General features: G+C 45.0%; 1 protein-coding gene across 6 annotated transcripts in view; it reads left to right on the top strand.

Moving 5' to 3' along the window:
- WIZ (WIZ zinc finger) overlaps positions 1–12,087 on the top strand; it is a 73,397-nt gene that overhangs the window by 27,329 nt on the left and 33,981 nt on the right. For all 6 annotated transcript variants that reach the window (XM_044279070.1, XM_044279073.1, XM_044279071.1 and 3 more), the window contains one exon: positions 11,632–11,757. In XM_044279070.1, coding sequence (XP_044135005.1) covers positions 11,632–11,757 — 126 coding nt within the window. The remainder of the gene's footprint in view (positions 1–11,631; positions 11,758–12,087) is intronic.

Genomic DNA, 12,087 nt, shown 5'->3' with positions numbered 1-12,087 from the left:
CTTTCTATGCTAACGACCTCATCTGTGGCTGTGCGTCTCTTCCTTCTACCCTTAATCTTGTGCAGTGATAATGTCACCGGTCGTTACGTCGCTGGTTGCATCATCACATGGCCGTCCTCCTGCTCTGTCCCTGGTGCACAGAAATATAAATTACTGTACAGGTTCAAAATTAAAGCCATTTTGTCAAAAGTCAGTGGGTCACGAATGTGATAGGGATAGGATGCCCTGATACGCCATAGAAAGCCATACTATGGCGTTCCCTTATAGAAGCTGAAAAAATAGATTTTGCAAGGCTGTGGCTAATTGGCAGCAAAATGTAAGACATGAGGACCTAGCCTTTTAAAAAGTAAATAGCTACAACATTAAGAACACAGAACAAATATAAAAAAATAAAATAAAACCTTGTCGACTTTAGTTTTGCATTTTCCGTTTTCACTTGGTTATATGGTCGTCAGAGGTTGGTGGAATGTATGTGTGTTCTGCGATCACTTAAACGCAACCATCGATTTCAACGAAACTTGGTATGCACATACCTTGCTACCTGGAAAGAAATCTTGTGGGGGTCTCAGCTCTCTAGGTCGTACCGTTCCTGAGATATTCCCAAAAAATGACCTGCATTAGCTAATACAAGCCTCCAAGTCTTTCTCTTCATATCCCAACTGCCATACACACTGTCACATGTCCCTTATCAGCCAGAAGAAGCTCGCAGGTCCTTAGTCTCCACATACACACAGTTTTACTCCAGGTTTCCATAACAACCCAACCATTTTTCTTCACTGCTGTAGGTCAGCTTTAGGCTAGGGCTGCACGACGACAATAAGTCGCATGACACATAGGGCACAACTACACTGCTGCATGTGTCAAGCGACATTTTTTATAATGATAGTCTATGGTGTTGCACTGCGACATGCGTAGCCTATAATTAAATTGTTGGGACAAAATATTGCGCAACACATGTCGTCGTGTAGCCCTAGCATTAAAGGGGCAACTGCTGTAGAGGTCACTGTTAAGGCAGCAAGGTACTGTGATGTCACTTAAGGCAGCGGGGTCCTGAGGTGGTCACTGTCAAGGGAGTGGGGTGCTGTGAAACTCGCTGTTAAAGGGGTAGGCTGCTGTGAAGGTCAGAGTTAAGGGGATGGGCTGCTGTGGAGGTCCCATTTTAAAGTGGCGGGGCACTGTGGGGGTTGGGGTCAGTGTTAAGGGGTGGGGGACTGTAAAGTTCTCTGTTAAAGGGGAGGGGTGCTGTAGAGCAGTGTTTCCCAACCAGCGTGCCTCCAGCTGTTGCAAAACTACAACTCCCAGCATGCCCAGACAGCCTTTGGCTGTGCGGGCATGCTTGGAGTTGTAGTTTTGCAACGGCTGGAGGCACACTGGTTGGGAAACACTGCTGTAGAGGTCACTGTTATGGGGGATACTGTCAATATCATCTTTTAACGACACACACAAACATTAAATGAAATAGATGAAATATACCCGTGCAAAGCCGGATCCTTCTGCTAGTGTACTATAAATTGTACTTGTATTTCAAGTCAAAATGGGTTATTCATTCTTCAGCGGCAGAAACTTGCACCGAAGCCTCAAGAACAAAATTTGACCTTTTCAGTGTTCCACCATTTATTCTGCCTTCAGTTTTTCCCTTCTCCTAGTAAACTCCTTTGAAGTTCATTTGAAGGCATTTGTGGCTCGACTGATCCAGGTCATACCCAACATCTCAGTTGAGGCCTTGGCTGTAGGGTGGCCAGTTGGTTCTTTGGAGGACATCGGCAGAACTTTGTTATATGTGTTTGTCTGGATCTTTTATAGCAGTTGCTTGTGTTATTTCATAGGTTTTTTTTTCCAGAAGGTATTCTAGTGTGTGGATGATGGACTACTTGTGGCCTTCAACCAGAGCCAAACACAAACTTGTAGATACAAACTTGCTCTGATTGCCCCCTATGCATCATTTATGGCTGTAGACCTGGTGCAAAGGGTTATTTTATTGTTTAAGTGGTGTACAACGGCCAAGTGTTCCTTACAAAGATCACAAGTGGTCATACAAATGATGCTCAGTGGGAGGTATTTGTCTTGACTACCTCATAAGCATACACACTTGGTCGAGCATGCATGTATTTTTAAATAGTGAGAGGTAAATAACCTGTGGTCAGACCACTCCATTTTTTTTTTTTTTACCTGCCATTAGGTTGCCCCTAGATCGTCGTGCAATCCTGCTGAAATTCTGTCGTGCTTGTTCCTAAAATGTGGAGTTGTCTTAGTAGTATCCTTTAAGAATTGTCCGAACAACAGTTCTCTTCACTTTTTTCTACACAGACCTGTTCTCTCCATGGCCGGACAGGGCAATTTATATGCAATCATTAAGGAAATTTTTGGTGGGGAAGTTTGGCATCCTCAGGGTTTCCAGACTGCGGACTAGAAGATTTTCCCTATATTTGTTCTTTCCTTCATACTTCTATGGCATTTTGACTGGAGTTCCAATGAACAAAAGGGTGATCTCCGCACTATATCAGATTTTACTACACTATACAACTTTGCTTTACTATGGTAATAGTACACTGTATGTGTGTTTTTATGATTACACATGTCCCAAAATGCAAATTACTAGATTGTAAGACTTCCCTTAGTGGGATAAAGCTATTGGTTGCTTGAAACCTTTTCTCGAAGAACCGGGGACCTGGAATATGGTAGAAGTTTTCTGTAGTTATACTACTTTGTTGTCTTTGCCGATGGCTTGATCTTCTCATGCTAAAGCTGGTCGTACATGTAAGGTTTTATTCGGGCAGAATGGGGCTGATCAGTAGTCTGTTGGATCGTTCGTACAAGCGTCCGCTCCCCTGCACATATGTAGTATTGGCCAACCATGGCTTAAATTTTCGAACGGGACAGATGACATTTTCGGCAGACAGAAGACTGCCATCTTGAAGTTGTTAAAAGATGGTCGGACAAAGGGGTCCAAAAGGCCTCATGCACTTTAACTGGAGGCGTTATAGAGCTTCCACTTTATTGCATTGCTCTAGCGTACCTCTGTAAGCCTCCAGCTTTGTGGCATGCTCCCTCAGATGCTTCACGTACGGAGATTTTCTTCCTACGTTCGATGAGTGTAGCTCTGAACAGACTTTGTACAAAGACATCTCCCATATGGGTAATTTCCATTCTTTCCCATTAAATTTGATGGAAGAAATAGCCCTGCATGCTTTTTTTTTTTTTTTTTCTGTCTTAATGGTGGACCCTATTAGGAAATCTGTTGGCCATTGGTATCCATTGTGCAACAAATCCAGCAGAGTGTCGTGGCTTCTATTGCAAATGGACGCAGATGTATCCAAAGCTGGACATAGTTGGGTCCAGAAGTATTTTCATCATTTAGCCCCTGGGCACCAGTACAATGGATCTGAAATAAAGTCATCAAGATGTGACTGAAGTGACTTTCAAACTGCATAATTGTGACACATTGGGGGGGGGGGGGGATTTCCTTCCTGACTCCTTATGGCATTCGTCCTGAATCCTTGGATCAGTGCCTCTTCCTTTTTGCTGTCTTCCAGACCTTTTGGTGTTGCTGAGCAATATGACCACTGGTAACGGTTCTGCTATCTGTCTGATAGATTTTGGCCTTCTTCACTTGCATCCAAATCTTCTCTGTGAGTCCCAGCAGCTGTGTCCTCCTCCTTCCTCTTCCTTGTATCTTGATCTGAGGCAAAAGGTTACAGCAGGAGCTTTCCCGCTCTGTAGGCAAATGAGCCTCTAGGAGCAACGGGGGCGTTGCTATTACACTTTGAGGCTCTTCCCTCTCTGGAACTGCCGCACCCTCTGCACTTTGATGGGACCAGCCAGTGTAAATGTGATGACGCCTGGCTCCTAAAGTCTTGCCCTGTGGCGGGCGCTTCAGTATCCTGCACAGAAGAGAACGGCTATCAGTTTGATAAGAATTTAGCTATGGTGCGTGTTTAGGAGCTGTCAGGAGTTCAGGGGCTATACATCGAGCAATCAGAGCAGCAACCTGACGGGTTCAGTGTGAATTTAAAAACGCAATATACTCTACAGACAAACTAAAACTTAACCCTGTAGAAAAAAACCCTGAAAAATGTTAATAAAAATCAACTAAAAAAAATTATTTTGGTAGCCAGCACTGATAAATATGGGCCTTGTGCCTTTGTCAATTCCACTGATATTTAGTGTCGCACACAACGGTATTACAGTGCCGTGTGACTGCATAGCTTTGTAATATACTTTTAGTTTTGAATTGCTTAACATTTTCAAGATCTCGGCATGCTTTCAGTGAATGGGAAACCTAACACATGCTCCTCATGTTGGCTACCTCATCAGGCTGGATTAGTGCATGGTGGATTGGGGGTCATTTACAAAGACGTGTTTTTGTTTCTGTTGCCCCTATCTGACACTGATAGCAAGTTGAAAGATGAAGCCCACATTCATCAGGCGATCTTGTCTGTCTGCTGACGCCAAAAATCTTCCGGTGCACTGGATTGTACTGTGTGCACAGGGATCAGCTGACCAGGAATCATTATTTCTAGAGATGAGCGAAGCGAGCTTCAGATCTTACATCCGAAGTCACTTCGTTCATAACTTTGTATTAATACTGTACGGAGATCCATCTCTGTACAGTATTAGAAGGTATGGGCTCCGATGAGCCGAAGTCAGTTATCCACAAAGTCTTTGTCAAATAACTTTGTTAATTGATTTTTAAAGTGGGAAAACCACTTTAAAACGTAAAAACCGAACTCGGCTACGGTTCCGACTGTTGCCTCTGAACAGAAGCTTGAGTTCTGTTTCGAGTTTTAAAGTGGTTTTCCGAAGTTATGAACAAAGCGGCTTCCGATGTAACATCCGACGCTCGCGTCGCTCGTCACTAGTTATTTCCTATGGGGACCAGCGATCACTGTATTGATTGCATGTCCGCATACAGCGGAGGTGACTGCTGCATGGAAATGCCGCCCTCTGCAATCAGGCAATTATCAGGAATGTCTGGTTTCTTGCCTTGTATATCAGTCCTTGTAAAAGGCCTTTCCACTTTAGCAGAGGTCTCTGTCGGACTGGATTTCAGGCTTTTCCATGTTATACGGTAATATAAAGTTGTCTTTAAATTGCGGTAAAATTACGGTTGCAATTGACCTTGTGACAGTTTAAAAAAAAAAAAAAGAAAAAAAAAATAGTTTCCATTCACTGACAGCAATCTGAGATCTTGAAATAGTAACTTATGTAAAGATTAGGAAAACCTCCTATTAGTTGGAGGTAGACAGTGCCCACCAGAGGCTATTGCTGTCTATAGATTGGCAGGATGCCAGGTAATCCGACCCTAGGGAAGACTACCATTGATGCCAGTGACCAGACTCACCAGGAGAGACGGCCAGTCAGGCTCACAGCCAAGTCTGTATAGTGACCTGGAAACTACAACCCACACCATGCTGGGAGTTGTAGTTTTCAAACAGCCGCAGACCTTTGATGTGTGTACGATTGCTCTGTGCTCTTTTGATCCTGCCTGTCTTGCTGTGTGCTTCTGCTTGTACTGTATCCGCGCCCTTCCCTCTGATTGGCTACTCCCCGATTCTCGCCGCCGCTCGGCACTCCATTGGGAGCGCCTGCCCTCGCACCCGCACCACCCAAACCCCTCCTTTTCAGTAACCCATGATGTCTGCGCCCTGCGAGCGGACAAAGGAGGCCGGGCCGGGTCAGTCAGCAGAGAGCGCGGCCCTGCGCGCCGGCGGGTCAGGGAAGCTGGGGACACCGCCGGAAAGGAGGGGCCAAGAGCAGGAAGAGCAGAGTGCGGCGGGAAGAGGCGGCCGTCCGTGGCAGCGGGAGGAAGCGGGGCCTGCGCGGTGGGGACAAGCAGAGGAGGCCGCTGGGGATGAGGGGTCTGACGGTGAGACTGCGGGAGGGGGACCGGGGGGAGGTGGGTGTGTGTTACACGTGTGTCCTCACGTACGTTATATGTACGCGTAATACGGGACCTCCTTCATATATCACATCATCTACATAGTAACTACATATCATACCTGACCTCCTCATATATCACATATCTACATATCATACCTGACCTCATATATCACATATCATCTACATAGTAACTACGTATCATACCTGACCTCCTCATATATCACATATCTACATATCATACCTGACCTCATATATCACATATCTACATAGTAACTACATATACCTGACCTCATATATCACATATCTACATATCATACCTGACCTCATATATCACATATCTACATGGTAACTACATATTATACCTGACCTCCTCATATATCACATCTCATCTACATATCATACCTGACCTCATATATCACATATCATCTACATAGTAACTACATATCATATCTGACCTCATCATATATCACATATCTACATATTATACCTGACCTCCTCATAGATCACCTCTCATCTACATATCATACCTGACCTCATATATCACATATCATCTACATAGTAACTACATATCATACCTGACCTCATCATATATCACATATCTACATATCATACCTGACCTCATATATCACATATCTACATAGTAACTACATATCATACCTGACCTCATCATATATCACATATCTACATATCATACCTGACCTCATATATCACATATCTACATGGTAACTACATATTATACCTGACCTCCTCATATATCACATCTCATCTACATATCATACCTGACCTCATATATCACATATAATCTACATAGTAACTACATATCATATCTGACCTCATATATCACATATCTACATATTATACCTGACCTCCTCATAGATCACCTCTACATAGTAACTACATATCATACCTGACCTCCACATATATCACATCTCATCTACATATCATACCTGACCTCATATATCGCATATCTACATACCATACCTGACCTCCACATATATCACACATCCTCTACAAGTCTACATAGTAACTACATACCATACCTGACCTCATATCACATGTTATATACATAGTGGCTCTATAATATACCTGGCCTCATGTTACACACAGGTTCCATGCCGTGGTGTATGGATGGTTTCTGCTGGAGCACATCACACAGTGCTGCATCGTCTGTATGTTTATAGAGAGAATCCTGTTCCCCTCTGTCTGGATAATTGGAGAGACGGATCGTCACCAAAGACCACTGGGTACTTTAAAAGGAACCTGTCATGTTGAAGACGGTGTCTGATCTTTAATAATAATAATAATCTGCAGGCAGCAGGTTATAGAGTAGGAGGAGCTGATCAGACTGATCTATAGGGTTTTGGGAAAAGATTCAGTAAAACTTGTATTAAATTATTTAATTAATTTATATCCCTGTTCATTCTGAGCTTTGCAGTCCTATCGGTGATTGACAGCTCTCTCTAACTGTGTATACAATCACTGATAGGACCTCCTCCTCAGAGGGAAAGGTGTCATCACTGACAGGCCCTCCTCATAGAGGGAAGGCTGTCAATCACTGATAGGACCTCCTCCTCATATAGGGAAGGCTGTCAATCACTGATAGGACCCCCTCCTTATAGAGGGAAGGCTGTCAATCACTAATAGGACCTCCTCCTCATATAGGGAAGGCGGTCAGTCACGGATAGGACCGCCTCCTCATAGAGGGAAGGCTGTCAATCACGGATAGGACCGCCTCCTCATAGAGGGAAGGCTGTCAATCACGGATAGGACCGCCTCCTCATAGAGGGAAGGCTGTCAATCACGGATAGGACCGCCTCCTCATAGAGGGAAGGCTGTCAATCACGGATAGGACCGCCTCCTCATAGAGGGAAGGCTGTCAATCACGGATAGGACCGCCTCCTCATAGAGGGAAGGCTGTCAATCACGGATAGGACCGCCTCCTCATAGAGGGAAGGCTGTCAATCACGGATAGGACCGCCTCCTCATAGAGGGAAGGCTGTCAATCACGGATAGGACCGCCTCCTCATAGAGGGAAGGCTGTCAATCACGGATAGGACCGCCTCCTCTGACAGCCTTCCCTCTATGAGGAGGAGGTCCTATCAGTGATTGACAGCCTTCCCTCTAGATCACTGATAGGACCTCCTCCTCATAGAGGGAAGGCTGTCAATCAGTGATGGGATCGTCTCCTGGACTTCACAGCCCAGAATTAGCCCGAATATACTGTAAATGCATAAAATACAAGTTAGGCCCCATGCACATGACCGTATCCGTTTTTCAGTCCTCAAATTGCATATTCGCGAAATACGGATGCAGTCCGTGTACCCTTCCCATTTTCATTCCAGCTCTATTGATTTCAATGGCTCGGGGTCTGCATTTTGTGGACATATGCCTTTCTGCGGAAGGGACATACAGATACGTAGATCACACAGACGACCCATGTACTTTCTGCATCCGTATGTTTGTTCTGCAGAAGGATAGAACATGTCCTGCGCTTGGCAGCAAAGTCTGAAGTCTGAGTCTGCAAAAAATGCGGATGCGTAACGGATGCAGTCGTGTGCATTGGGCCTTATACTGAGTAATTTCCCATAATACTACCGTACATATCTGTCTGCTCAGTGCCACCTGCAGCTCAGACACCATGTTCAACGTGACCGCTTCCCTTTAACTGTACATTCCCCGTGTTTATGTTAACTTTATGGAGAAGCGGAGAGTCGCTTTAATAATCATATAATAAGATTAGGAACTTTTGTAATAGTCTATATTAAGATATCAGTGTTCAAAATTTGTTTGCTGTCAGTGAATGGACACATTCTTGTATACCTAGTCAGTGCCTTAAAACGTCTGAGAGCTGACAGTTTGTTGCAGTAGCATCCAGTATAGACAACCCTCTGGGCGCCGTGCCCACTGGTCACTCACACATCACCTGCCCCTATACCAGATGTGGTGAAACTACTACTCCCAACATGCTTCATGCCACAGGTTGCCGATCCCTGCCCTATACCGTGCTGTGTCACTCCGGGGTCCCTGCTGCTTTTCTCACTGGATACAGTTGTGCTAAACCTGAGGCTGTGAGGAACAGGAGAACTCTGGATAGAAAATGTTCCCATTCACTGACTGCAAACAGATCTTGACACAGTGCCGGGGAGTCAACAAAAGCCTCCTCAGTCTTCAGCCGCCCGCAGCAGACAGCCAGTCCTTTGTTTTACTTTTGATATATTGGTTTGGATTAGAAAGTTCTCCCTTCTTGTGTACACAAGGCTCAGGTGACCCGTAAAACCCCCACAGCCCCATACTGGGAGCCTCTGGTAAGATTGGGTGCCTCTTTTTAGTTTTATTTTGCTGGGGGGGAGGGGGAGAGCGGGTCCAGATAGGTTTGTGGTGTAGATTGCACCATACGTAAGGAAGCTGTGCAGTACACGAATGTCCTGTGTGGTGGCAACACCCGGAGACGACGTTATCCCAGTGATAAGATCTGGGCAACAACTGGTCGGACAGCTGAGTGTACAGGTTACAGGAAGGTTACCGATCGCCTCCTCCAACTCTCCCATACACACACATGTTCAGTTTTGGCTGGACGTGTCTTCAGTGGAGGAGAGGAGAAAGCTCCGGCGGCAGCCTATCTCCTGTGAGCACAAAGGTATTAGGTACAATGCTCACTTTGCCCAATTTGTCAGCGGAGAGTTGGGAGCGCCCCGTACACATTATTAGACTGTCAGCCGAACCTGCTAATGTGTTTGGGGGGGACTTTTAGGATAGTATTGGGCAGGACGAGCGCATTGATCGCCTTTTTTTTTTTTGTGTCTGTTTCTTAGTCTGTCAGCTGATCAGGCGGTTGTATCTACGGGCCAGTAACGGGAAACAAGCGTTCCCATGAAGGCCCGGTCTCAAAAAAAATGTGACGTAGTAGGGCCTTTACATTTTAGGGCCCTTTTTACATGGGGCAGTTGCAGCCTTGAAGAAGTTCTGATCAAAGATGAAGTCCGTGTTTTTTTTTTTGGTTTTTTTTTTTGTGGGGGGGATTATTATTGCGAATTGTGGTAAAAGCGCAGTGCTGGTTAGTTTGAGGTCGGTACCAAGTTTATTTAGTTTATATAGTTTTTCTTATGTTTTGCTACTGTTGGAAATAAAAAAAATTTAACTTTTCTTTTGAAAACATAAAATTGCCTTGTTGCCATATTGTTTTTTTTTTACTACTTTTGCACAATATCAACACGTCTCATTACGTTGCCGCATTCCAAGAGCCAGAAGTTCTTGCGTTTATGTACTCGTATGTAGCTTGTTTTTGTTTTTTTTGCGGCCTGAGATGTTACCACTTTTACAAAATAACACCGCTTGGGCTACTTTCACACTAGCGTTTTTCTTTTCTGGCATAGAGTTCCGTCACAGGGGCTCTATACTGGAAAAGATCTGATCGGGCATATCCCCATGCATTCTGAATGGAGAGCAATCCGTTCAGCATGTCTTCAGTTCAGTCGTTTTGACTGATCAGGCGAAAGATAAAACCGCAGCATGCTACGGTTTTATCTCCGGCGAAAAAAAACGGAATACTTGCCTGAATGCCAGATCCAGCATTTTTCCCCCTAGGAATGTATTAGTGCCGGATTCGGACTGCGCCTGCGCAGACCAGTAAAAATGTGGGGAAAAAAATGCAAGACGGATCCGTCTGTCCGCATGACGAGCAGAGAGACGGATCCATTCTTGCAATGCATTTGTGAGACGGATCCAGATTATTATTCTTTTAATTCACATTAGCGGAGATCACTTTATAGTAAATTAGTATACCTTGTATACCACAGCCATTATATCACTGTACTGGTGGCAGTCTATTAGGCTGTGTATGCTGCTTGTTCTGAGGGGGGGGGGGGGGGGCTTTGTCAGGCCCCTGTCTGCCATGGTGACGTAGAGTCCTGTCTTTCTAACTCCCTAGACTCTTCGGTCGCTATTAGAGATGAGCGACTTGACTTTTGATGAAACATCCGAAGTCGATTTGCATAAAACTTTGTTTTATTAGTATATATCAGTATTAGAATGTATTGGCTCAGATGAGCCGAAGTTATCATTTAGAAGGTACCACTTGGCACCGAACCCGATTTCGGTAAATTGTTTTTTACAGTACAAATTCATTTATTAAGGTATTATGCAAAGCAATAACTTCGGCTCATCGGAGCCAATACATTCTAATACTGTACGGAGCAGTATTAGATATGCGAATCGACTTCGGATGTTTCATCTGAAGTCGATTCGCTCTTTCCTAGTCGCTATTGACCGCAGCATCTAGAGAGCTAAGAGACCGTCATCAAAGTTAAGTAGTCTGTAATTGTGAGCATCAGTCCTTGGACAGGAGGGGACGCATGTTGGATAGATAATCTTGGTGGTGCTGCGGGGCAGAGCGCCCTATAATCAGTTTGTGACTGTGATATAAGTGACGTAAAGGGATAAATAGACACATCTGCATCCATTCAGCTTAAGTGCCACAGATGCCATGCTGCTTCCATGTCCGTCTTACACGAGTGGGGTCTATGAACTATGCACCACGCGTCTCTTACCATTCACATATTTCTTTGTATTTTTCATATGCGACAAGAATTGTGGGAAGCCAATCACTAACCCCCTCCGCCCCATCTCCAATATTGATCCGTGCCGAGCAGATCTCATTGTCTTGCTACCTGACTATACCTTACTGCTGGTGGTAACTGCATTGTCTGTTTCCTGTCTCACCCCCTCCCTATCCTCTTTTCACGTCCTTCTCAGCACTGTCCGATGAGGATGATGGGTCTCCATTAGATCTGGGGCGACCACAAATCTCGAAACCAGATCGGGGCCAGGTAGAGAAAATGGCATCGGATCAGAGTGGAGAGAAAACCGAAGACTCTAAAGGTAGGTGATCAGTGTGTCTTATGTAGTGCAGTTTAGCTCGGCTGCTTCCAACTGCACAGCCTTAAAGGGGTTTTCTAGCACTTTTACATTATGGCCTCTCCTAGGGATTAATCATCATTACCTGATTGGCATGTGTCCGACACGCCGCACCCCCACCCATCAGCTATTCTGCAGTGGTGCCGGAACTACATCTCTCTCCAGCGCACAATGGATGGAGCTATGTAGTGTCGCAGCTGACTTCCCAAAAGAGTTTATTTGGGGGGGCCCTATCTGACATTGGTAGTCATACACCACCAGTGTTTGAGGTGAGGCAACCCCTTTAAGGCTGCA

Source organism: Bufo gargarizans, chromosome 2, assembly GCF_014858855.1.
Source record: "Bufo gargarizans isolate SCDJY-AF-19 chromosome 2, ASM1485885v1, whole genome shotgun sequence".
Taxonomy (NCBI): Eukaryota; Metazoa; Chordata; class Amphibia; order Anura; family Bufonidae; genus Bufo; species Bufo gargarizans.
The sequence above is the reverse complement of the archived record's forward strand: the minus strand, read 5'-3'. Positions and strand labels throughout refer to the sequence as shown.